Source organism: Centroberyx gerrardi, chromosome 3 (genome assembly GCF_048128805.1).
Source record: "Centroberyx gerrardi isolate f3 chromosome 3, fCenGer3.hap1.cur.20231027, whole genome shotgun sequence".
Classification (NCBI taxonomy): domain Eukaryota; kingdom Metazoa; phylum Chordata; class Actinopteri; order Beryciformes; family Berycidae; genus Centroberyx; species Centroberyx gerrardi.
The window spans coordinates 28,518,553-28,540,511 of NC_135999.1; the positions used below are offsets into that span (position 1 = coordinate 28,518,553).

A 21,959-nucleotide genomic window follows, 5' to 3' on the forward strand; every position below is an offset into this window, starting at 1 on the left:
TGTCGGCGGCAAGCCGGAGCACGTTTCTGTGGACCGCCTCAAACCAGCTCACCTGGACTTGGACCGACCTGTTGGCCTGGCCCTACCCCTGCGGTGGGGGCGCCCCCCTGCCTTGCCTCCACCCCCCACCCTGCCCCCACGCCGCCGCAGGGTCCCCAAGGCTCCTCCTGCGGGCGCCCCGGCCCCCACTCCCGTTCTGCGGAGCCGTTGTGGCCGGGCCATCCGTCCCCCTCCACGTTGACTTTCTCTGTTATGGTGAATTCTGGGGGGACGTATGTGGCGGACTCTATTGACATTATTCACCATAATCTGTGGTTTGGGCATGTTTAACACACGCAGTTATATTGTGTGCTTCTCAGGGTTAAGGAGACACGGTCCCTTTAAGAAAGTCTGGTTTTCTGAGTGACGTCAGCTCGACGTAGTGTTGCACGAGTTGGTGTAGTCAACGAGAGAAGTTGTCCGTCTCCACATTCCTGCCACTTCTACACTAGCATCTATAGAAAAGAGAGAGAGAGCCTTATCTGTATCACCCACAGAAGAAACACCCCATGCATCCGCCATGATAACACATCTTCTGAAAAAAGACGATTTTAAGACAGAAAGGAAAATGAAAGATGTTTTTAATCACTTTGTAGTTGGTGGCATAATTCAGTTTCTGAGCTGCTGAGCAGGTCGTTTCAAACCAGCAGGGTTAGCTGTGTCCCATTAGCCTGTTTTTTTTGGGGGGGGGGGTTTTGTGTTTTTTTTCCGTTAGCCTGTTGTTAAGAACAATTGAGGCTTTGCAGTTGCATCACAAAGCTCCTATCAGCCACAGCTGGCACCATCATGAAGGTCCACCAGAGAGTTGTCTCTATGCAAATAATGGCTAAATATATAACAACCTGCCAGCCGCTCCAAAGGTGCGGTCTGGCGGTTAGCGATGGCGGTTCGTTGAAGAGCTGGTGGTTGGTACGAACAGATGCGGTTTGCCTCCCGCTGAAGCTAGCCTGCCAGCCAGGAGCCTACAAAAGGTGGTCTGGCGGTCGCGATTGAGGTGCGGTTCGCGTCTCGCTGAAGCCAACCTGCCAGGCGCTCTAAAGGAGTGTTCTGGTGGTTAGCGATGGCGGTTTGTTGAAGAGCTGGTGGTTGGTATGAAGAGACGCAAACCCGCCACCGAGTCTAAACTATCAAAAATAACTAGAATAAAATCCAAAAAACTAATAGAAGTAGCTTCACCAGCTACTTTTCCTGAATTTCCCCAAGGGCATTAATGCTATCGTATCCTATCTTATCTTATAGGGTTGTAGGCCTTTGTCAAAGTCCACAGTAAGAGCTTTACCAGGGGCTCCAGGGAACGTGCAGCAGTATAGGCCTAGTAGTGGTAGTTCCATTGTGCGACAGTTTCAGAGCGGCAGAGACAGAGCGTCCCCGTAACCATAGCAACTCACTCTCCTCACTCCTGTCCTGACAGCACAGGAGGACTGTGCTGTCTCTCTGTGCAGCATGCATGGTAAAAGAAAATAACAATATGATAGAAATTTATAGATTTAATTTATAGATTTTCAAGCTTCCGTTTATCAAAATGCGGGACATTCCATCTGGTTGCGGGACATTCCCTCATTGTCCCGCACATATCGGGACATTTGGTCACCCTAATGATAGAACGTTCATTGTTGTTGATTCTGAAACAGTCCAACCTGCCCACCATGCTGATGACGATCTCGCTCTACGGAGGGCGGAGTGTTGTTGTCATGACAACGCTGAACGACAGAGGGCAGCACTGGACCAGAAATTACACACAGACCCTTTAATAAAATATATCTCGCCAATATTGCCAAGATATGTCATCAGGAATCTATCAACCTGATCCTAATTCACACCTTATTGATTTTAGTGTTTATTTTATACTACTACATACTTTGAGTGACAAAGAGCAGGGAGTCAGTGAGAAATAAGCAAAATATATATTTTTTCTTGAGTCTTTATTACTACTTAATGAAATAGGCTTCTGAAAAATATGTCACATAAACAAGTGACAATATTTCATCTCAACAATATACATAAACTACACACAGTGAAGTGTTAATATATTTACAATCTATGGCAGTAACTCATAAATACTTTGCATAATTTGATTCCTTTGCTTCAAGTGAAGTTAGGTTTTGGAAACAGGTACATGCTTTATAGAGCTGACCTGTGTTGAGTAAGCAGGAGCAAAAAAACATGAAGCTAAGTGGTTTCACTCAAGAGCTTTACATATGTACATTGTTGTATGTTTATATGTTTAACTTTTATGGTTGTCATGATGCTGCCTTCTTGGTCAGGTCTCTCCTGAGAAACAGAATTTAAATCTCAATGTGGCTACCTGCTTAAATAAAGATTGAATAACACCATGTCTTAATAATAGACCAGAGAGTCGTGCTGTGTTCAGAATCTGGGGTTTGCGTAGGGTTTTTGGACTGTGCTGTACAGCTCAGATGGATCCTCATCAGCTTCCTGGCTTCTGGTTCTGAGAGGGAAAAAAATAAATGAGTGCATTCTGAAGATAAGAAGAAACGGGTTCAAACAAACAGAACATTGCAATACAACGGTAATAAAATGGTTATAATCTATAAAAATCTTGGACATTGTTTAAAACTCATGCATTTTTAATCTCATAGCAAGGACAGTGAGCCAATTTGTTGGTTCATTCAGCTGTAATGTGAAGGCCGGCTCACCCAGGATCAGTTTGGGGTCTTTTGAAGTTGACAGCAGCATACTGGACAGTCTCCTCCTCCTCCTCTCTTCTCTGAGGCCTGAAGTTGGAGTAGAGAGGATCTGTCTGTGTCTTAGAGAAGTGGACGGTGGCGTAGTCAAGGTCGTCCTGCCGGTCTGTCGGTTGTGTCTGTGCTGCAGCTGACGTGTCACACACATGACCCTGGTTTAGCTGATGGGTAGACATCACACAGACAAGGTTACCTTACATTTTAGAAAACTCGCTTTCGATTTGACTCGATTTGATATAATTTAGGGAAAAATAAAATACAAGAGGATGGGAGGGGCTGGGGGCGGGTGACGGTGTAGGAAGAAATCGCTCTGCCAAGGAGCGGCGCCTGGTGCTGCCACCACAACAAGGCCCCAAGTCTCTAGCCAGACTCTTCTTCTGTGGTTCCTCGGTGGTGGAATGAGTTACCAAAGCTCTTTCGCGAACACCTTCTTACCTGATGGACTGTGTAATTACAAAAAAAAAAAAAAAAAAAAAAAAAAAATCTTTATCTGCCTCTATGCACTGCCTCGTAGCACCTATGTCCTGTTGGACCAGAACTTAGCTTTATGGCACTTACTCTCGTTGTTCTCTCTCCTGACTAGATCCTTGCTTGTGTTGTATTAAAATCTCATGTGTACGTTGATTTGGATAAAAGCGTCTGCCAAATGGCAAATTGTAATTGTAAAATAAATTTTCCTGGTCGCTCTATCGGTGAGGCCTTTCTGTTCAAAGTAGTAACATTATTGTGGATGGAACTGTCTGTGTTCTTCAATTTGATTGGTGAACCTCACCCCCCCCCCCCCACCGCAGACATTTCTATTATATTTTAGACGTTTAGCTGACTTTCTTATTCAGACCAAATACAATTTAATGCATCAGTACAATACACTTTTTAAATTCACCAACATGACAAGCAACCGGGATTGAAAGGGTCAAAGCTACACTGCCCACGCTGATCATGAAACAAATATTCCTGTCTCAATAAGATGCAAATTTATGACAGAGAAGAGCTAGGTAAAGGAACACAAGGCAGGGAGAAAAGGTAGAAAAGTTTTTAATAAACAAGAGAGGAAGTTGATTGAGTGCAAGAGGAGGAAGATAGAAGAGAGGGTGATGGGGAGAGGAGGATTTATTTGCGTGAAGAAGGTAGAGGAAAGAGAGACATGAAGTGAAACTCAGATGAGCTTCCAAGTTGTAGCCTACTGGAAGACAGGGAGTGACTCATGGGAGACAGACTGCATGAGAAAAGTGGTTTTCTTTTGCACTGAACTTTAATTTAATTCCTCTTCCTCACCTGCAGCCCGTTGTCTGGTCTTTGTCCAGGTCCAGATGGTTGTTTGGAGGCCCTCTTCCTTCTGGTTAGGAGAATGAACGAACAACTGAATTACTGAACAAATTACTGAATTTTAAATGTCTAAGAGAACATAACCACAGTGAAACAGAATTGCTCACCTAATCCATAGGAGGACAAATAGGCCTATGAGGAATATGATAACCAGGAGAAGAGTAGTAGTTACTGCAGCAGCTGTTGTTTTCCATGGGGCTGGGAAGAGATCAGATGAAAATATAGGCAATTAATAAGGGGATTACAGGATGTTAAGGTCCATTACTGACTGATAATCTGACAAAAAAACAACAATATACAATATATTTGCTGATAAAAAATCTCTCAAGTCTGTCTCTTAATGAGTAACTGGGTCATATCATACTCACCACTAAAGGTATTTTTTCAGATAATTCAGAATTATGGCCCTCCTAATACACAAATAGCATTCTAAAAACACATTTACTGCATGTAAACTGTGTTCTTATATGAAATTACTATTTCATGTAAATGTGAAATTTTAAGTGACAGTTGAAGACAGTTTATTGAGTCATAGTAACCTAAATTTGGAAACAAACCTCAATTCACTTTTGGTTATTAGGCCTACTGAATTGACCTACACTCACATCACAACACTTTTTTTCAGTTATCTGTCTTTTTCTTGCCTAGTTATAAGATTAACATTATTTGCACACAGCCAATTCTCTAGTATACCTGATGATGGCGCCAGACATGGAAAGCCTCTGTGTCATGTTGTGTGCTAAATGAATCAGTGTATTATTGATGCTCGGGGGAACGCTTCTATAAGAGCTGGGCTCTGTGTGCGCTCTCATTCATTGATTTGTTTGCTTGTTCATTCGTTCGTGTGTAACACTTTTTGGAATGCACAGTGCTTAGAGGAATTATGGTATGCCCTGTTTAGGCAGTGCACAGCCCTGGCAGCCCATGACATATTTTGCATTACATTAGATGGTGTGTTACGACATGGATGACCTCTGGTACAGAACGGACGTGTACCTGCCACAACAGTCAACTGTAAGGTGGAGTTATTATGTCCTCTTCTGTTATGGGCTTCACAGTAATAATTCCCACTGTGTTCAGGTCTGATGTCAGTGATGGTGAAGGTCTGTCCTGATGCTTTCGGTGAGGATTCATTCTCCTTGTACCAGGTGTAAGTAGCTGCTGGGTTGGCATCACTGCTGCAGGTCAGATTCACTGAACTGCCCTCCACTATTTCACCAGAGGAACTCACCAACACTGAGGGAACCTTCGGAGAATCTGGAGGACAATATGTATAGAGACACAATTCATAGTCATAGAAATTTGTATTGTGAGTAATATATGTTAGCTTATTACACGGTTTCGTAGAAATCTCAATTATGGTTAGCCAATGAATGTCTGCTGAGGGCTGTTATTTCTGAACAAGCGTGCTTGAGCTTTTCAGGTTCAAGTTCAAGTTCAAGTTTATTTATACTATAGTCCATACCCGGGGATGCACGTGCCACAACTCAGCTTCGTCAGTCCCTGCCTATGCCAGTGGAAAATGGATGCAGACAGACAGAGTTTTCCTCATTTTATAGTAGGACAGCAATTTAAAAACAAAACAAGTGTGTACCAAAGGCCTAACAGTGGTGTGGGGGGTCAGGAGTTCAGAAATGTAGCCAGGGGTGAGACCATGCAACGCTTTAAAAACAAACAGGAGGATTTTGAATTGAATTCTGAAATGGACAGGGAGCCAGTGTAGTGAAGCCAGGATTGGTGTGGTCTCTTTTTTTACGTCTGGACAGCAATCTAGCCGTAGCGTTCTGTCCAATTTTTAAACGGGAGATAGAAGTCTGATTAATACCAAAATACAGGGAGTTCCAATAGTCAAGTCAGGAGGATATTAATGCATGAATTAGTTTTTCCAGGTCTGAGAAGGACAGAAAAGGCCTGATTTTGGAAATAACCCTGAGTTGGAAGAAGCTAGATTTCACAACTGAGCTGATCTGTTTATCAAAGTTCAAAGCGCCATCAAGTATCACCCCTAGGTTTTTGGCATGTGGTTTAACATACCTGGATAACTGATCCAGGCTCTGGGTAATGGTATTAGTGGAGGCAGGGGGGGCAAACAATAAGACCTCAGTCTTATTTTCATTCAGTTGGAGGAAGTTCTGTGCCTTCTAGGATTGAATGTCCTCTAGGCATTCAAACAGTGTATGTAGCTCAGCCTGGTTATCAGGTTTGAGCAGAAGGTAGAGCTGTGAATCGTCAGCATAACAATGAAAAGATATGTTGTATTTCTGAATAATTTGACCTAGTGGAAGCATGTACAGAGAAAACAAGAGGGGGCCTAAGATTGAGCCCTGAGGAACCCCACAAGGAGTATAGGCAGGGGTGGAGAATGAGTTGCCTACAGAGACCGAGAAACAACAACAATTGAGAGCTGACCCAGAGATGCCTACCCACTACCGCAAGCAGTCGATAAGGATTGTGTGATCAATAGTATCGAAGGCTGCACTGAGATCTAAGAGCATGAGAATAGAGCAATTACCTGCATCCGCTGCAAGGATGAGATCATTTGTTACCTTCAACGGGGCTGATTCTGTAGTGTGCTCGAAAACCAGATTGGAATTTTTCAAATATATTGTTTTTGTTCAAAAAGGTCAGTAATTGATGAAGCCTCCTTCAAGAGCCTATAGCTGGGATGAAGTCAAGGCAGCTGGAAGTGGGTTTCATACCTGCAATTATTTTGTCGAGGAGGGGAAGGGATATAGGGTGGAAGTTATTAAGTAAGTTAGTGCTCTAACTATTGATAGCTCCCTGTTCTCAGGGGGTTTGCATGACTAGAGTGTCATAATGTTCTTGTAAAGTCATTGTCGGCCTAAGAGATTTGCTAATGTTTTCTACTTACATTGGACATCTATGAATAGAGAGGAAGAGTTGAACTGTCCATATTGATTCTCAGATTGACAGTGGTACGTCCCGCTGTCCTCAGAGCTGATGGAGGTGAAACTGTAACTTTCCTCTGGTCCTTGATGCAGTGTTCGGTTCTCCTTGTACCAGGTGTAAGTAGCTGCTGGGTTGGCATCACTGCTGCAGGTCAGAGTCACTGAACTGCCCTCCACTGTTTCACCAGAGGGACGCACCAACACTGAAGTGTTCTTGGGACCATCTGGAGGACATGGATTAACATGGATGGTTAAAAAAGAGTTGACAGATTTAAGATGTGTGTTGCTTTTACAGCAGTTTCACTCACATTTCACATTAAGAGAGATGGGGTCAGATCTGTTTCCCCCCAACAAATTCTCAGCTGCACAGTAATACTCTCCAGAGTCAGAGGACTGGATGGAAACAAATTCAAGCTGTGGTCCTGTTTTCAAAGGTTCTTGGGCTAGATTTTCATTCTTCTTGTACCAGGTGTAAGTAGCTGCTGGGTTGGCATCACTGCTGCAGGTCAGAGTCACTGAACTGCCCTCCACTGTTTCATCAGAGGGACTCACCAACACTGAAGTGTTCTTGGGACCATCTGGAGGACATGGATTAACATGGATTAACTATAAAATGACGATGTGTTTTAACAATGGCACATACTGTATTTAAACAATAAGTAGTAAATAATTATGTGGGTGGCAGCATCTGAAAGCTTGGAAGTGAGCTTGTGACTGGAAGTCTGATGGTTTGAATCCCCAGAACAGCTAAATCTTGTTGGTAACAGTGAATAAGTAATGGTCTCCTGTCCCTCAACATCTGCTGTCACTGTGTCCTTGAGCAAGGCACTTCATCTCCAAGTGCTGCAGTGGAGCTGCTCAGTGAACTACAGTCACACACTGTGGTTGTACTGGGCAGCTCCCAGTTGTGAAAGTGAAGCAGAGCAGAGCTGAAAAAACATACATGCTCAGAAAAACCTTTCCCTGGTTAATAAAGAATACAAGAGTTGACAGATTTAAGATGTTTGTTGCTTTCACAGTAGTTTCACTCACATTTCACATTAATAGAGATGGAGTCAGATCTATTTCCCCCCATCACTCCATCAGTAACGTTCTTTCACCCCACAGCAGTGGGTGCTGCAGCAGAGAAAAATACTTCTGAGATTTCCTGATTAGTGAAACTGTGTGTAATGGCAGAATTGTGTCTTGAAATCAGAGCTAATTTTAATTAATCTACTTTGCAACTTTTCTGTTCATTCTCAACTCCACTGTGGAGTCTACAAATGGCTTTTTGGAGATATTTTGACAAACAGTTTGGACTCATTGTTAGCAGCAAGAGGCAACGGAGCTGCTTCAACCGACAGCTGACTCTGGAGCCAATATTGTCTGCAGGTCTAAGTACTACAGGTATGTAAGAGAGAAATTATATATCGATCCAAAATCACCGAACTTATCTTTTAATAGTAGTTAGGGTAGAGAAGTAGGCTTGTGACAAGAAGATCTCTGGTTTGAATCTCCAGTGGAGCTTCTCTGTGAGCAACAGTCAGGGGCGGATTGGCAATCTGGAGTAGCGGGAGTCGACTTTGGGCCAATGGTGAGTCAAGCAACGCAGATATAAAAAGATTTTAAAAGTCTCAGGCCTGCCGGTTCCATAGAAGTCTTTCCGTTGTGAAAATATGAAATGTGAAGCAGGGCAGTGCTGAAAAAGAGCATGTCTGCTTAGCAAAACCCTTCATAAATAAAAACTAAACTACTACTAAACTACATTGTATAATCATACAAACACGAGTTGTATTTCACTCACATTTCACATTAATAGAGATGGAGGCAGATCTCTTTCCCCCCAACTCATTCTCAGCTGCACAGTAATACTCTCCAGAGTCAGAGGACTGGATGGAAATAAAGTCAAGCTGTGGTCCTGTTTTCAAAGGTTTATGGTCTGGATTTCCATTCTCCTTGTACCAGGTGTAAGTAGCTGCTGGGTTGGCATCACTGCTGCAGGTCAGAGTCACTGAACTGCCCTCCACTGTTTCACCAGAGTGATCCACCAACACTGAGGGAACCTTCGGAGAATCTGGAATATATGATATTAACATACATTAACTTTAAGATGAGGACATGTTTTATCATGGAACTTATTTAAATGGTTAGCTGTGGGATGGCAGGATCCTGAAGGTTAGAGAAGCAGGCTTGGGAATGAAGCTGATAGGTAAATATTCAGAAAGATAAACTGAGGGGGGGAGGGGGGGATTCCCACTGGGGTCACACCCATATTAAATCCAGTTCAAGTTTATTTATTTATATGGTCCTTTATCACATGCATGTCTCAAAGGACTTTACAGAAAATGAGCCTAAAAACATATAACTGATCAAGAATCAACCATAGAACAGAATGATATAGGACAAACATCAGGGAAAACACAAGACACACAAAAGCAGATTAAAGCAAGACATAACAGCATACCTATTCTACATAGCCTAACCTAAATACATGCAGTCATGGTACAGTACATTAGGTAAAAAGCTCCACCAGATGGTGTTATGTCAGTGACAAACTGTGGAGTAAACTCACACACTGGGGAAGCCTCATATCCGTTTACAGCACAGGAATAACTGTCTCCAGGATCAAAGTAGCCTGTATAAGAAGAAGATACTCCCCAAATTTTCTGTCCATTCTTGTACCAGACGTAGGAAGGACGACCAGCTAGACGACAACTGCTGTGACACTTCAGCTCTGCCCAGGTAGAATAACGATTGACTGATAATTTGGTCACCTGCACCTGGAGATCTGGATATGTGAACAAGGAACAGAAATGTCATTGGAGACTAAATACTCAATCACACGGTAACACTTCATTTTCCGGGTCCGCAATTTCCTAATAATTTCCTAGAGAGGAACTGTTAATTTCTTAGGAAGTTTCCTGGAAAGAACCATGAAATGATGTTCTAATTATAAGGAAAATATAGAAGGAGTTCAATGGTAGATGGTAAGTTCCTCCAATTTCTTCTGTTGTTTCCCAGACAGGACCATGAAATTATGTAGTAGTTATATAGAAAATTAGAAATGAACTAAAATTAAGAATTCAACAAATAACTATATTATATAATTCTATGAATAATGACTTCTGATAATTGACCTCTACCTATTATTTTTCCAATAAACAGTTTATAGTTTTGCAGTTCTTTCCAGGAACTTCTTTTAGAAATTGACAGTATCTTATCGACTCACCAGACTGCTCCTTACATTTCCTATATAACCACTACATCATTTCATGGTTCTTTCCAGGAAACTTCCTAAGAAATTAACAGTTCCTTTCTAGGAAATTATTAGGAAATTGTAGACCTGGTTACCAATCACACACACACACACGCACGCACAGTCAAAATAGCAGTTACAATTCCTAGATGTTAAATACTGTGGAGTATTAGTAAGTAAATGGATCATCCAATTAATCTCTGAATGGGGATGAACACAAATTCATGATGATCATATAATCTATCAATTTTACATTAAACTGTTCTTACAATATTCAACGGTATTCTCCAGATGTCATCAGTTAGTTTAAATGTACCATGCTGTTGTATATATCAGTTTGTGTTCAACAGTACCTGTGACAGTCAGAGTTGTACCAGGTAAAGTACTTTTCCATTCAAAGCTTTGAGTTTTGAATTTGAAGCAATGCTCGGCTGAATCGCTCTCTCTCAGGTCAGTGATTGTCAGAGTGATGCGTCCTCTCTCTGCTTCAAACTGATGAACACGACCTGCATACTCTGAGTCCCCACTAAGGTCCTCAGGTTGTGAGGAATCCTGCCATCGACGACTATGTTTGGGACTGAACCAGAATTTTGATTCAACACCATCTCGATAACTGTTGTATGTGCAAGAAATGTCCACTGATGAGCCCTTCAAGGCACAGATGCTTCTGTCGGTGTAAGTCACTCTGTTGCAGTTTTGATCATCATGGACACCTGAAAGATGAAACCGTTTTTAAACAGAATTGTTAGAATTGCATCTTTTACTGCAGTGATACAGAGCAGGTTGTATTCTTGTTGGGAAACTGACAGCAGCAGTGTTCCTGTATAGCTCAATGGGTAGAGCATGGCACTAACACAGACAGGGTGGGGGGTTTGATTTCTACTGGGGTCACCCATATTAAATACATGCAGTCATGGTACAGTACATTAGATAAAAGGCTCAACCAGATGATGTTAGTGACACACTGTGGAGTAAACTCACACACTGGAGGAGAGTGGAAATCATCTTGTCCTTTTACAGCACAGGAATAACTGTCTCCAGGATCAAAGTAGCCTGTATAAGAAGAAGAAGTTCCTTCCTTAATTTTCTGTCCATTCTTGTACCAGACGTAGGAAGGACGACCAGCTAGACGGCAACTGCTGTGACACTTCAGCTCTGCCTGGGTAGAATGACGAGTGACTCTTGATCTGGTCAACTGCACCTGGAGATCTGGATATGTGAACAAAGAACAGAAAAGTCAATGGTTACTAAATACTCAATCACACACACACACACACACACACACACACACACACACACACACACACACACACACAATCACAACATCAGCATTTCCTAGATGTTGAACTATATTTGGAACTGAATTAACAAATCATCTGATCAAAATGTTACCTGTGACAGTCAAAGTGACTCCAGGTGAACCAGTATAGCTCCCAGTTGGATGGTTTGTTATGAACCTGAACTTGTACACAGCTGAGTCAGTCTCTCTCAGGTCTGTGATTCTCAGGCTGCAGTTCTTCTGATCACCATGATACTCCACACGACCTTCATACTCTGAGTCTGTCCTCAGATCCACAGGTTCATCACCCTCCTGTTTAGTAAACCATAATGCTTTTTCAGCTGTGATAGTAAGGTGATCTAGGTTCGCTGGGTATCTGTAGGTGCAGCGTATGTCCACTGTTGATCCTTTTAAGGCACAGATCTTAGTAGGAGTGTAAGTCACTCCCCAGTCATCCTGACCCTGTACCACTGTAACACAGAGCACATCAGAAACCAGAATCAGATTCATAAAAACATTAGAGGACAGACTTTCATCTGTAGTGGAGCTGCTGCAGTTTGTGAACCTGCTAGAGACCTGGACTACATTTTGTGGGAAAAGCTTCAAACTCCTCAGAGTAAAAAGTGCTGATCTACTGCAGCAGCTGTCCTAGTTCCTCATCATGTATCGATCTAAGTAGAACTGAATATGCATCTTGTAAGATGATACATTATCATTCTAGGGGCATGGGAATATTTATTACTTTTGCGTGCTGTGGCTTCCATTTAACTGAATAGTAGGGCTGTGCCGATGATCATATAATTGCGTGATAGCGATTATATGAAATATCGCAGATTGTTTTCTATAATCGTCTGATTGCATTAATGGCCTCAGTTTTGGTTTATTTTTTGTTTTCTCTTAAATAAATAAACCCACATAAATAAACCCAAGTGTGTACCTGTCTTCCAAATTGTTTCACTAATCTAAGAAGCTTTTAAATAAAACTCACTGCAGTGAGAGATGAAACTAATATTAACCCAGCACACATGCTTCCGACACCAAATAGCCTATCCTTCCTGTGACCGTAGCCTATAACTGCAGTCTGTTATTCCTTAGAGGTGTGTTTGTCACTGGAGCAATAATAATTGGGCTAAAGCCTCAACTACACAGCATTTCCATATCCAAGCAGCATTTTAAAGGGGGGGTATCCTAGGATGTGGAAATTCTTAGTATTTATGGTGATTTTGGTACTTGGAGGTGTGACCACAGTAAAAAAATTGAATCATATTACTATGCCGTTTCCTCAGAGTCGCCAACTATAAAACACGCCCCCTTGTACAAGCCAGTCAGATTTTGCTCCAGTGTCTGTGTAGACACAGGTGATGCTAGCGCCCCGGTAGCATCACCTCCAAAAGCGCCGTGTGTCAGGAGTTGAGAGACCTGACCAGAGGGAGCGAACAGGGGGCTATCGTCGTCGTCGTCCTCCTCCGAAAGAAGGTTATCCGACACCCCACCGGAGGTGTCAGAGTCGTCAGCGTCTCCACCGAGGATATCAGAGTGGATGGCCTCGCGGAGATCGTCGATTTCCCCCGGTAGAGGACCAGCCGAGTCCAGCTGGTCGGCCCAGCTAGCGCCTGGTGCGGTCGACTCGTCAAATTCCATGCCGGATTCCTCCACAACATGCGCTCCTAGCATTGGATCCATGTTGGACAGGTTAGCTTGGCATGCTAATCTGCGGTGGAGGCTTTTCATGGTGAAACGGGCACAGTGCTCGCACAAGCCCGGAGAAGCTACGGCTGCTTGGGCATGTTGAGGCCCGAGGCACGCAGGGCACACTGCATCGGTGTCCATTCTGGAGATTTTGCAACCACAGGAACATAACCTTGCAGGTGGTTTAGCATCTGCCATGGTGAAACAGCCAGGGATATTGCTGGTGTGCAGATATCATATTAGCCGACAACAAGTAGCTAAGTGTTCAGTTAGGGTAGCTTGGTGTAGCTAGGTAACTAAAAACTAAGAGCTGAAAGGTTTTTTTTTACAAAACTTTTCTTGTCGGGGGTTGAATGCCCAGCTAGTGTGGTGACTAGCTAGCAAACGTGTGAGCTACCATGGTGGGCAGCTAGCAAACGTGTTCGATAGTATGGTGACTAGTGAACACTCTCTCGGTTCTACGGTGAAGAACGCGGGGCCTGTTTCGACTGACCAAGGGCAGTGCTAGCGCCTGGTGATCGAGTGTGAACTTGCTCAGTTAGGCTAATCACCTAGTTGGTAGTCACGAGAGAAGCTTGCTGAATAAAGCGAGAAGAGGTATTTGAATGTGTAGTAGGAACACTTGTTTCAATATTAATCCAGTACTCCCTCTTAGTTCTCGACACCCCCCCACAGCATTAGATTGACTCCTCCCTGGTCCAGCCCTCCAATTAGCTTGTCAGGGTATTTAAGGCAGCTGTGGCATCATGGCTGCTTTTCCTTTCCTCTGCCTGTTGGTTGCCATATTGGCCCCTCTTTGTGACTCTGAGGTAGGTGATGCAGTCATGAGGTTGTTTAAGGGTCTTTTTATGTACTCAATGACTGAGTTTTATTTTGTTTGTAGTAGTCTCCTGTCTACCTGGTCGTACTGGTGTCTGCTGGCTGAGATTTGTGACTTGTTTTGTGATTTTGTGATTTGTGAAGGTATGTTTTCCAACTGTTTGTGCACCAAGCACATGTGAAGTGGTACTGCAACTGATCAATCTTATTTGCTGTAGTTGCTGTCTGCCCTTGGGTGCCGTGGATTCTTACCACCCTGAGTCTGCTTAGCCAACGCACATTTCGTCAAGGTTCTGGTCACTGTAGTTAGGGGTAAGTAGGGTACGATAAATACCTGAGGTAATTGTTATTATAGTGTTATAGACCTGTTACTAATGTGTCTCTTGTATTGTAGGTCTCTATCAGCTGCTGTTTTGCCTCTATAGTTTTGTATTTACTGTGTATGTGTGTTGACTTGCTTGTTTTATCTTGTTGCCAGTTGTGTCTGGTACTTTTAGTGTGAGCCAACTGGCTTGTTATTAATGACCTTTTCATATTTTGCTCGAGTAATTTATTTTTTCTGTTATCTCCCTATAGTGGAGCAGAGTGCTGGCTGGTTGGGGAGGCTAGACACCCTGGTGCGGTTCCCTTCACAAGCTTGTAATGGTAAAAGAGCACTGGGACACTGTTTTTCACCTGTTTGCTGTGATTGCTGTTTTGCAGTGAATACACGTGTGGTAGGTAAGTGGTTGCACCCCTGGACACACCCTCAGTTAGTCTGCCTCTCCATTGCTGGCCTCAGCCCACGCTCCCCTTTGTAAGCACTGGAAGTGTTTTAGTAAAATAATTGCATTTGTTAGATATTTATTAAATTATTGTAATAAATATTTTGTTACTTCCTTTCACATAGGTTTGATTCATTTTTCATTTGTGTTTAACCCATCCTCTCCACAGACCCTTCCAGTCATTAATTATTCAATAAATTTGCATTTCTTTTGGAATCACGTCTCTGTCTTACTTATCGAACTTGTGTAGCCTGTGTATGACCGAGGAATTAGTCCAGGTTCCTCAATATACTTCCTGGGGTGAAATTCCGTTGTCGGGCTAGTTATATTCTGTTTGCTTATATCGCCACCCCGCCACAAATGACAAGTGAGACTCCGTCAGCTCGTTATAAAGGGAAAGGGATGTTGTTAGACAGCCTGCCAGGACTTCACCTAGTGCGGGTTTGGAGTCTGATAGCTCAGATAGCTTAGTGTATCCAATCTTGCCTGTGTCCTGCCCTCGCCGTGCCACCTTTTGCCATCGCAGAGCCAAACATTCTCAGCATAACCTTATTCATATCGACCCTTCTGGCAGCAGCATTGACTCTACAACAAACTCTCCTCCCGTCGTCCTCGGCCGCCGCCCGAAACAAAAAGTAGTAACGTAATTGAGATTAAACCTATTCGCAATGCTGAGCGTCCCAAAACTACTAGCAACACAAAGCGCATACGACTCGGATTCATTAATATCAGATCACTCGCTAACAAAGCCCTGCTGGTCAATGACTTAATTAAAGAACATAGTATTGACATAATGGGATTATGTGAAACCTGGCTAAAGCCAGATGATGTTCTTCCATTAAATGAAGCTTCCCCCTCCAATTTCACCAACTCCCATGTCGCTCGGACATCTAAGAAAGGTGGGGGCGTTGGCCTAATCTTCAATTCGAGTCTGAACCTTTCACCAGATCTAAGTAATAAACTCTTATCTTGTGAGATGCTCACTATGCGCCCGTCCATTCCAGTTAGCATGGGCCTCAACCACTCTGGTATCCTGCCTTTCTACCTAATTATCCTTTATCGCCCTCCTGGGCCCTATTCATCTTTTCTAGAAGAATTTTCCAATTTCCTCTCTGACCTTGTAATTCGTACGGATAACATCCTAATTATCGGTGATTTAAATATTCATCTAAATCGTAAAACTAATCCACTTAGCAAAGCTTTTTCGTCCCTAATTGACACTTTTGGCTTTACTCAGTTGGTTCACGAAAAGACCCATTCTAACGGCAATACTCTTGATCTGGTCCTCGCTCGTGGTATTAACGTCTCAGACTTAGTAGTTTTGCCGTATCCACCGGCATTATCAGATCATTATCTCATTAAATTTCAAATTGTTCTGCCCTGTCGGCATGCTAATCTAGTTGATACCTACAGCATCCGCCGTATTGATACTTCGACGACTACAAAACTCGCTGATCTCCTACCTAAAACTCTTGCCTCTCTCCCTGAACGAATCGGTTCCCTTGACGAGTTCACGGATAACTTTAACTCCATTCTAATTGACTCGCTTGACTCTGTTGCGCCCCTACTGATAAAGACCCGTCCCTTGGTTTACTGATGAAACTCGTGCTCAAAAACAGGCGTGTAGAAAGCTAGAATGCAAATGGCGCTCATCCAAACTTGAGGTCTTTCGGCTAGCTTGGAGCAATAGCCTAATGATTTACAAGCGTACGCTCTCCGCTGCTAGGACCTCCTACTACTCAGATCTTATTAACACTAATAAAGATAATCCCAAAGTTTCTATTTGACATGGTAGCAAAACTTACTCGCAAACCCTCCCCTGTAGCGAGCTCTCCATTTACTGCAAATGACTTGCTTAATTTCTTCAATCACAAAACTGACTGTATTAGAGATGAGATTAGCAATTCTTTACCCACCGAAGGCGTTGATCCCACTCCTAATCGTGCATTAGACGCAATAGAGACCACCGTCATACTCTCGCAATTTGAGACTGTCTCCTTAGACACCTTCTCTAAATTAGTACTTTGTTCTAAATCCACAACCAGCTTATCTGACCCTCTTCCTGCTAAATTGGTTAAGGAACTTCACCCAATATTAGGCCCCTCCCTACTCAATATCATTAACACCTCTCTCTCCTCTGGCATTGTGCCCTCGTCCTTCAAATCAGCCATAATTAAACCTCTGCTCAAAAAATCTAACCTTGATCCTGACGTTCTTAATAACTTTAGACCAATCTCCAATCTCCCCTTCCTCTCTAAAGTCTTGGAAAGAATAGTTTCTACCCAACTAACTGACTACCTCTCGAGTAATAGTCTCTTCGAACCCTTTCAATCTGGCTTTAGGTCTCTCCATAGCACTGAGACTGCTCTCACAAAAGTGGTAAACGACCTACTCCTCGCCTCAGATTCCGACTCTTCTTCTGTTCTTATCCTACTTGAGTTGAGTGCGGCATTCGATACAGTCGATCATAATACTCTCTTAAACCGCCTAGCGAGCTATGTTGGCATCCGCGACTGTGCGCTTTCCTGGCTAAATTCCTACCTATCTGCTAGAACACATTGTGTCTCACATAAAAATGCTATATCTGACTACTCTAAAGTTAACTTTGGCGTACCGCAGGGCTCTGTGCTCGGACCTTTGCATTTCTCCATTTACATGCTACCTCTTGGTGAAATTTTCCGCAGTTATGGTATTAAATTTCACTGTTACGCGGACGATACTCAAATTTACATACCAATTAGACCTGATGACCGTTCACAACTTACAAACCTAGAATTATGCCTAATCGCTGTCACAAATTGGATGTCACAAAACTTTTTGCCGCTTCTTTCTTGCCGTCGTTCCCCACTGTGATTTGTTTACTTAAAATTTTCAAGCGGGTCTGTTGTGCAAAACATTACTTTGTTCAATTAAAACATATGCAAACAATTTTTTTTATTAAACCTTAAATAATAGGCCACACAAAGACTATGTGCAGTTTATTATATATCATGCGCAGTGCACAGGACAAAAGACACAGCTATAGCCTAAATGATGAAAATGAATTAAGACAAAGTTGAACAAAAAATAAATAAATAAATAAAATGGTTGAACAATATTTTTTTGCCTGTGTAGTTGTTTTTGAGTCTCATATTTACCCATCTGTTGCTGATATTCATGTTAGGCTTCCTTCAGTGATGTTTGTATCAGTTTATCTGCAGCCGACATGGTCACTGTTCGTTTATTGCGATGTGGAATATTGCCAGTAGTCTACTCTGCTTGAGAAGGAAGCATGTAAGCCCCCGGGTGAGGATGGAGGCATTTTTGTTGTGCAGAAATATATTGAGTGTGCTGTGGGGTAAGTCCCAACATTATGGGCACGCCGTGATTAAAGGTTGTCATAGCGCGGTTGTCTAACACACTTCTGTCTTCGTGCCACGCTCTCCTTACTTCATTCATTTTGTTTAGTTAATTTTGTTTTGTCATATAACCATGTCCGACCGTCTGTTTATTAGCCTATATATAAACATGAGGACCATGAGGAATATTAATGTACCATATAGGAGCACTTATGTCACTTTTTTGGGGGGCTTAGTGTTACCAAAGAGAAGGCTTCTCCGTGGCTATCCATAACCTCATCTCCAACATTTAAGTCACATTGGTTTATGTATCTTAGATTTTGATTACTGACATGATGATAAATTACTATAATAAGCAAAATCTTGTCAGGCTATATGGCTCAAAAATGCAACAGACCGCTGCCTAGTCTGTCAAATATAGAAGCCATGCCTGCTTTGATCCAGCTCCATTCCAGATTGGCAGCTTGCTGTGTGCACAGTCAGCTGAGCAGCTGCACTGAAGTAAATAGCTGCGTACCCTCCCGACGTGAACAGATGGAACAGAAATGCACCGGTTTATCTGAGCCGTTACACTGTAATATTGTTTAAAAAAAAAAGGTGATTAAATCGTTGATCGCGATTATTTGTGTGATTGATAATCGTCAGCTACAATTTCATAATCGGCATAGATTACGGAATAGTTTACACTGCTGGAAGGTTGTGCGTTCTCATTGAGCAGAGCGTGAACATGCAAGGTCTGGGAGAACATTTTCCCAAACAACGGCAGTAGTGAAATAATGGAGTAAATATAGATCTTTTGCACTCACAGAGCGATTGTTTGGCTTCAGAAGCCTCAAATTATGTTGCACGAGCGATTTTTTTTTGTCCTTTTTGGAACTCTAAAGAAACAATCCCCTTTTACTTCAGCTGTTTTGGACAAGGCTGCTACAGAGTTGTGCTGTCAACCTTCACCTGTGTTTCAAGGGTGAGTAGATCATGACAGAATATTCATTATTTTGGTGAACTAGTCCTTTAAACGCTTTCTGCTGTTGCGCTCATTGGAAGTCGCTGGGGTTAAAGGTGTCAGCCAAATGCCTACAGTGTGTCTTAAATGTAACACAAACATCTTCCAAACAGACAATTGCCAGATCATTTTATGTTCTGACAGCTGATAAAAGGGAAAGAAATTCAGAAAAATACATTTTCCAAACAATTTCTCTCAGGGGTGGAGCAGTAAAGCAGCAGTACTGCACTGTTGTATTCAGTTCATGAAGTAAAAAACTGGGACCTGTTTTGCATGACTTTTTTTTTTTTTCCCCTTTTCACTTCCTGTTTGTTGGGCACTTTGTAACTTCTATTTTGAAATTGGCTATACATATATATAAAGTTTCTGATGTTTATAATGTCAGCTCTGGGTTAAGCCAGGGCGAACACAGGCTTAGGGCAGTCTACAGACAAACTGTATGTTCAGTCATACATATTATGAATTTACAGTGCAAAGGACAGTGGAAGATGTACACATGCTTTCTACAGTTAGTTGTTATGTGGATTGAGGCAGGGTGTCGTACAGTATGGAGGTGTAGAGAAGGAACAGGAATGCATTGGACCAGTGGACCATGAGGCAGTTTTACTGAACAGGATAAAAGGTAGAACATAAATAATGAGAAGGGCGAGATGCATGAAATAAAATAGAGTCTGTACTTTGGTTTGTTCACACTCTGTTTGTTCCCTCCCTGTTGACACTGTGGTCATGTTGCTGCTGTGTGACAAGAAACTGTAGATAAATGCTGATCACTGAGCTGTGGGAAAGTATTCAAAGTCACTATGTGACACCTAGATGATCCAAACGCCCATTAGTATTAACCATAAATGCACACGGCACACACTGATGTTTGGTACAGATGTATGATGAAAAAATAATAATGTTGACATAGTAAAGTTGAAGTTGGCAAATGAGAAATCTGCCATGAGAAATGAGGAGATATCTGCCATGAATAGTCACACATATTCTCACAAACAACAAAACACAAATTGCGGTACTTTTTAAAAGAAAGTAGTACTTGTAAATGTGAAAGTAATAACACTGACAGCTGGCTGGATTCTCTATATTTTAGAGCTCGTGAATGATTCATTTTTTCCTCAACATGGACATGTAGCCTTTTGGAAATGAACTTCAGATGAATAAACACGAGTCCATTTTGAATTTTTTGGACCGTCAAATGCAATTCCAGTTGCACTGAAATAGCATTTCCCACACTGTCTTTAATGTGCACAACACTTTACAATTGACAGTCTGTAGGTACAGGGATAAAGAGAGGCATCGCTTGTGTGAAGACTTAAACTGAGGGCTTCAGTCATGACCACAACACAGGATACTGTATGTTCACTGTATGACAGATAAAGATGATTCTAGGATTTGAACACTAAAACAAACCACACAGACACTCAAGAACCTCCAGTTTTAAAGAAATGGAAGAGAAGGTCTGATGATGTAAAGTTGTAAAGATATACATCACATCACAACAGAGCCTTACTTTTGTTTTTTGCATCTTGTACAAAGAGACTGATGGTCAGGGCAGTGAGGCTTCCACCTTTGCACTCCTTAGTATTGATGCTTTGAATAGTAAATATAATGCAATCTAGGCAGCTGGGAATTTAAGCTTATTCTACCCTTACACTCTCTGTATGTTGCTCTGTATGCCAGCAAAATGCCTAAAATGAAAATGTAAATGTACAATACCTGGCACAGACAGAAGGAAGACAACAAATCCACTTGCTGCCGCTGTAAAACTCATAGCTGGTCCTCTCCTCTCTCTGTTGAGGCTTCAGAGACGTTAAAACACATCAGCAGGGAGTTAATATACATAACATGAGAAATATATCAGTTATCACATCAAAAACACAACTATACTAATATTTAGCAATGTGCCATCTACTGTACTCTGTCATTACTCTTGTCATTGAACAAAGTATTAACGCAATTGGGCAGTTGGGTTCTCCAAAATAATATTAAATCCCGCATGATAACTTTTCAAATGGCTGTTAAATTTCTAAGCAATAAGCCATAAAACAAAACATTAAAACACAATTTCTCTGATAGAACTTACAGTGGAGAAGGATGTGCTCTTCTGTGGTTGACACAGTTTGTAGACAGGAGAGAAACAAGCTGGTAAGAAAGAGCAGGCTTCCTTCCTCTTTACATCATTAACATGTATGAAAGCAGCATGCCGGTAAATCACCAAGTTTAATAGCAGAAATGGCTAGTTTTGGTGTTTTGCAAGCTGATGAACTGATTAATATCGGTCTAGTATCTATAGAAAACAGAGAGAGAGAGAGAGCCTTATCTGTATCACCCACAGACGAAACACCCCATGCATCCGCCATGATAACACATCTTCTGAAAAAAGACGATTTTAAGACAGAAAGGAAAATGAAAGACATGTTTTTAATCACTCCTTTTTTGTAATTGGTGGCATAATTCAGTTTCTGAGCTGCTGAGCGGGTCGTTTCAAGCCAGCAGGGTCAGCTGTGTTCCATTAACCTGTTGTTGAGAATCTATCTATAGAAAACAGAGAGAGAGAGAGAGCCTTATCTGTATCACCCACAGACGAAACACCCCATGCATCCGCCATGATAACACATCTTCTGAAAAAAGATGATTTTAAGACAGAAAGGAAAATGAAAGACATGTTTTTAATCACTCCTTTTTTGTAATTGGTGGCATAATTCAGTTTCTGAGCTGCTGAGCGGGTCGTTTCAAGCCAGCAGGGTCAGCTGTGTCCCATTAACCTGTTGTTGAGAACAATTGAGGCTTTGCAGTTGCATCACAAATCTCCTATCAACCACAGCTGGCACCTTCAGAGAATTGTCTGTATGC

General features: G+C 42.2%; 1 protein-coding gene across 1 annotated transcript; it reads right to left on the bottom strand.

Moving 5' to 3' along the window:
- Positions 1 to 1,966: 1,966 nt before the first annotated feature.
- Positions 1,967 to 21,307, bottom strand: LOC139929466 (sialoadhesin-like). The gene is made up of 14 exons (XM_078282638.1): positions 21,190 to 21,307; positions 20,823 to 20,905; positions 11,607 to 11,963; positions 11,196 to 11,423; positions 10,568 to 10,927; positions 9,531 to 9,746; positions 8,763 to 9,032; positions 7,288 to 7,557; positions 6,943 to 7,203; positions 5,067 to 5,327; positions 4,178 to 4,268; positions 4,020 to 4,080; positions 2,697 to 2,905; positions 1,967 to 2,488 (listed from the first exon to the last, which is right to left on the bottom strand). Exons 2-14 carry the CDS (start codon positions 20,875 to 20,877, stop codon positions 2,407 to 2,409), a joined length of 2,721 nt encoding a protein of 906 aa, XP_078138764.1. The 5' UTR covers positions 20,878 to 20,905; positions 21,190 to 21,307; the 3' UTR covers positions 1,967 to 2,406.
- Positions 21,308 to 21,959: the final 652 nt, after the last annotated feature.